A 3,469-nucleotide genomic window follows, 5' to 3' on the forward strand; every position below is an offset into this window, starting at 1 on the left:
ACTTTAGTTAATTATCACAAAAAATGAATGAACCAAATGTGACATAAGTGTGTTTTATTTTTGTTTTCTATTTTCTAATCAATGCATTCCATTGTTTCTGTAATGAGTTTGAAATAATTGTCTGTTTTGTCCTGTATTTTTCAATCTATGCTTGAAATAAACCAATCAAGCAACCAATCAAACATGTCAAAGGTGAGTTCTTTATTGGTTGATGCCAAACTTCAATTTTCATAACTCTGGTTGCACCGCGTTGCCCAAATCACGACGTTTAAACGGCACTACTGCCAAACCGACGATCAAATCACACTACACGACCTCCGAGTTTCTACACTGACTTAACATCGAAAGTGGGCGCCCCTTATTTGTTGTGAATGCAACTTTACACTAATTACAAGCCAATAATCTGACAGATCATGTGATCAGATGTGAGATCTTTTACAAAGTCCATCTCAGATCCTGTGTTTTAGAACCTCATGGTACTGAAGTCCTCCTGCGCTGAGTGTTGGACGTCATCCGTTTCAGAAATGAGATTTACCGGAAACCTGGACAGCTCCTGGGGGCCTCACAGTCCCTCTCCTCCTCCAGCACCTCTGGACACTCCTGTCCTCCGTTGGAGGGCATCTGGATGATCAGACGCTTCCTGGATTGCTTTTTCTTGACCGCATTACCAGCTGAAACACACAGAACAAACATTCCAACCAAACTGAGGAAGATTTGAATCAGAAGAAAAGGTTTCTAGGTTTCAAACCAGTGCAGGACCCTCATCTCAAGGATGATGTAAAAGTCCTATCTGAATAACATCAAATTTGTGCTGTTTACAGGCATGACGATGCCCTCAAGTAGTTCATTAGGCTGAAACAAGCCTCTGAAAACCGCCTTCCACAATTTTCTGCAAGGTGAAAATATCAACAGCAGCAAATTAAAATGCACAGCTCCTGCTGCTCCAGATTTACGCCGCCGCGTCACACAGAGAGGTCATCAAAAATATGGACCGTAATGATTTTCCACCATAAATCAATTTAACGTTTGCCTTGCTGCTCAGCGGCGGCGCAGCAGAGGTGACCTCGGGGAAAATCTTTCACTGCATGAAAACAACATCGGCATGCATTGCTGACACTTGTAGCCACGGGCGGGTTGGCTCGCCAAGCAGTCGGGAGGTTGGCCCACAAGTTGTCTTTCATGCCAATATGTCACATTAATTCTGAGGAAGAGGGCGTGAGTGCATGGATTTATGTGTCAGGCTGAGTGTGGCGGATTCCAACTGAGCAGCTGAGACACATCGTTTCTGTGAACCATCCAGGAGAGTCCGGGAGGTCAACTGACCAAGAACATTCATGAAGCCGCGTCCCCGGGGGTCGACCCGTACGGGATGTGGGTTTTGGGTTGACGGGTCCGTAGAGGGTCGGGCCTCTCTCATTTTTTAGGTGGGAGAACTTGCACAAATGGTGGCTGACTAAATACTTTGACATTTGGGTGATGCTGTCGTACAGCGTTCTTCCCCCACAGGGGTGTCAAACTCCAGGCCTCGAGGGCCGACGTCCTGCTGGTTTTCCAGAAAACCACTAGCATTATCTCAGGTAATGCTATAAATCTAGTTTCTAATTATATTAAAAAGGTATGGTTTTGAAGTTTTAAAATGTAGTTTTAGAGTGTTCCCTAAATGTTTCTTCTGTTCAGCTTGCGACCTACGGTGTGTTCTGGATTTTGGCCCCTTGTGCGATTCTCCTGATCTACGGGTTCACTGAGCGGTACATTTAGATGTGTTTCCTCTTTTTTTCAAATATCTTAAAGTGTGACATCTTCTAATGTTCAGATCTGAGACAGAGAGGGTTTTATGCTCCTCTGAGTCTCATCTCTGCTTGATTTTTCTAGAAGGACATGGGGATGTCTGGGTCATCGATCCACCTTCATACCTGCGTCACAGATCAGAGGACACTCTGTCCAGTCGCTGAACGGGGTCACGATGCAGTCTTTCTTACAGGGCAGCTGGCAAGGGCGCATGGTGGTGGGGCGGGGGCCGTCGGGACACCTGGACACACAAAAGCAAAACAAAAAATGAGGAGAACAGAACTTTTGATCATAAACATCTCTTTTACTCGGCATCTTTGAGATGAAGTTGAACACAAAAGCAGACATTTCATGTCAAAAATACAGATGTAAAATGTTCATTAGTACAATTCTAAACATAAAATCTGTTTTATTAAAAGGTTCAAGTATAAATTCCCTAGATTTTCAGCATTAAAAGTGCAGATCAGAAAAAGGTCATCAGCTCCTTGAACGCAAATTGTATTTATTTCAGCTTTATTTAACCAGGAGAAACTCATTTAGATTACAAATCTCTTTTGCAAGAGTGTCCTGGCCAAGAGGCAGCAAAACAGACAAATAAATTTAAAAAGAGGTTCAAACTTTCTTGAGGCTTCTACGGCAACCTCAAAGGGACAGTTGGAAGCTGACTCCACTCTCAGCATAGATTTGAAAAATGTATATAAAGGGGTTGGCTGAGAAGTTAGCTTGAAGTAACGTAGTCACTCTGCGTCTTCAAGATGGAGAGTGGGACCGAGCAAAGTGATACCAAGTAGATATATAAGTATAAACCCGGGAGAGCAGGAGAGACTTCAGTTTCCAGGAGGCTCATCGGTGCTCCTGTTCCTGGCAGTGGACCTCGCCTCTGGCACGTCTCACATCCTCAGCTGTTCCAGCCCATCTGCTCCACTATTTAAACATGTAGTTGTAGAGTTAGATGAGCTAATTCTTCGTTAAAGGTCCTGGTAAATCTCCTGTCCGTCCTGGGAGAGGATCTCTCCTTCATGTGGACACCCCTGAGGTTTCTTTTTATTCCTGAATCAGGTTTTTTTGGGGAGTTTTTCCTTACCGGGAGGGAGGGTCTAAGGACAGGGATAACCAGTTTATTTAGTCTGTTTAGTTTAGCAATTAGCCATTGTTTATATTTTGTGACCGACTTTCTGCTTCTGTAAAATAACCGGCATGAATCCCAATGGGGATATTTTTTTGTGATTTCGGGCTATAGAAATAAAATTGAATTGAATTATAAATTCAGGAAGTTTATTTTAAATTGCCAGAAATGTGGCAGCAGACAGAACTTTTAAAGCCCATTTATAGACGTCAACAGACATAAAAAGTTGATTTAGGGTTCGGTTACTCTTTAACCCTTTAACACTCTGTGATGCTTAAACACAAAATCTTTAACATACCATAACTTTTCAACCCTTAACACGATAATTCCAGGAGATTCTGAAGGAGAAAAGCGGCTTAATGGTTGAAAAGTTACAGTAAATCAAAGAACGTAAACACTGGAACTCTGGTGTTAAAGGGTTTGTTTTTAGTGAAGTCGTCTGCGTGTTTATCGTTTCTATTTTCTGTTTCATGTCTTCTAAAAGCATTAAATGATGCATTCACACTACAACCAGTTAAACTCTACTATTGTTGACGATGACAAAAATTGATCTGG

General features: G+C 42.5%; 1 protein-coding gene across 8 annotated transcripts in view; it reads right to left on the reverse strand.

Annotated features, from left to right (window-relative positions):
* The window catches only part of LOC112136530 (thrombospondin type-1 domain-containing protein 7A), a 194,055-nt gene that overhangs the window by 59,766 nt on the left and 130,820 nt on the right, over window positions 1-3,469 (reverse strand). For all 8 annotated transcript variants that reach the window (XR_002917370.2, XR_004949372.1, XR_004949370.1 and 5 more), the window contains 2 exons: window positions 1,914-2,029; window positions 536-671 (listed from right to left, as the gene is read on the reverse strand). Coding sequence is in view for 4 of the 8 variants with exons in the window: in XM_024258281.2 (XP_024114049.1) it covers window positions 536-671; window positions 1,914-2,029 (252 nt within the window). In the remaining 4 variants the exon portion in view is untranslated. The remainder of the gene's footprint in view (window positions 1-535; window positions 672-1,913; window positions 2,030-3,469) is intronic.

Source organism: Oryzias melastigma, linkage group LG16 (genome assembly GCF_002922805.2).
Source record: "Oryzias melastigma strain HK-1 linkage group LG16, ASM292280v2, whole genome shotgun sequence".
Classification (NCBI taxonomy): Eukaryota; Metazoa; Chordata; class Actinopteri; order Beloniformes; family Adrianichthyidae; genus Oryzias; species Oryzias melastigma.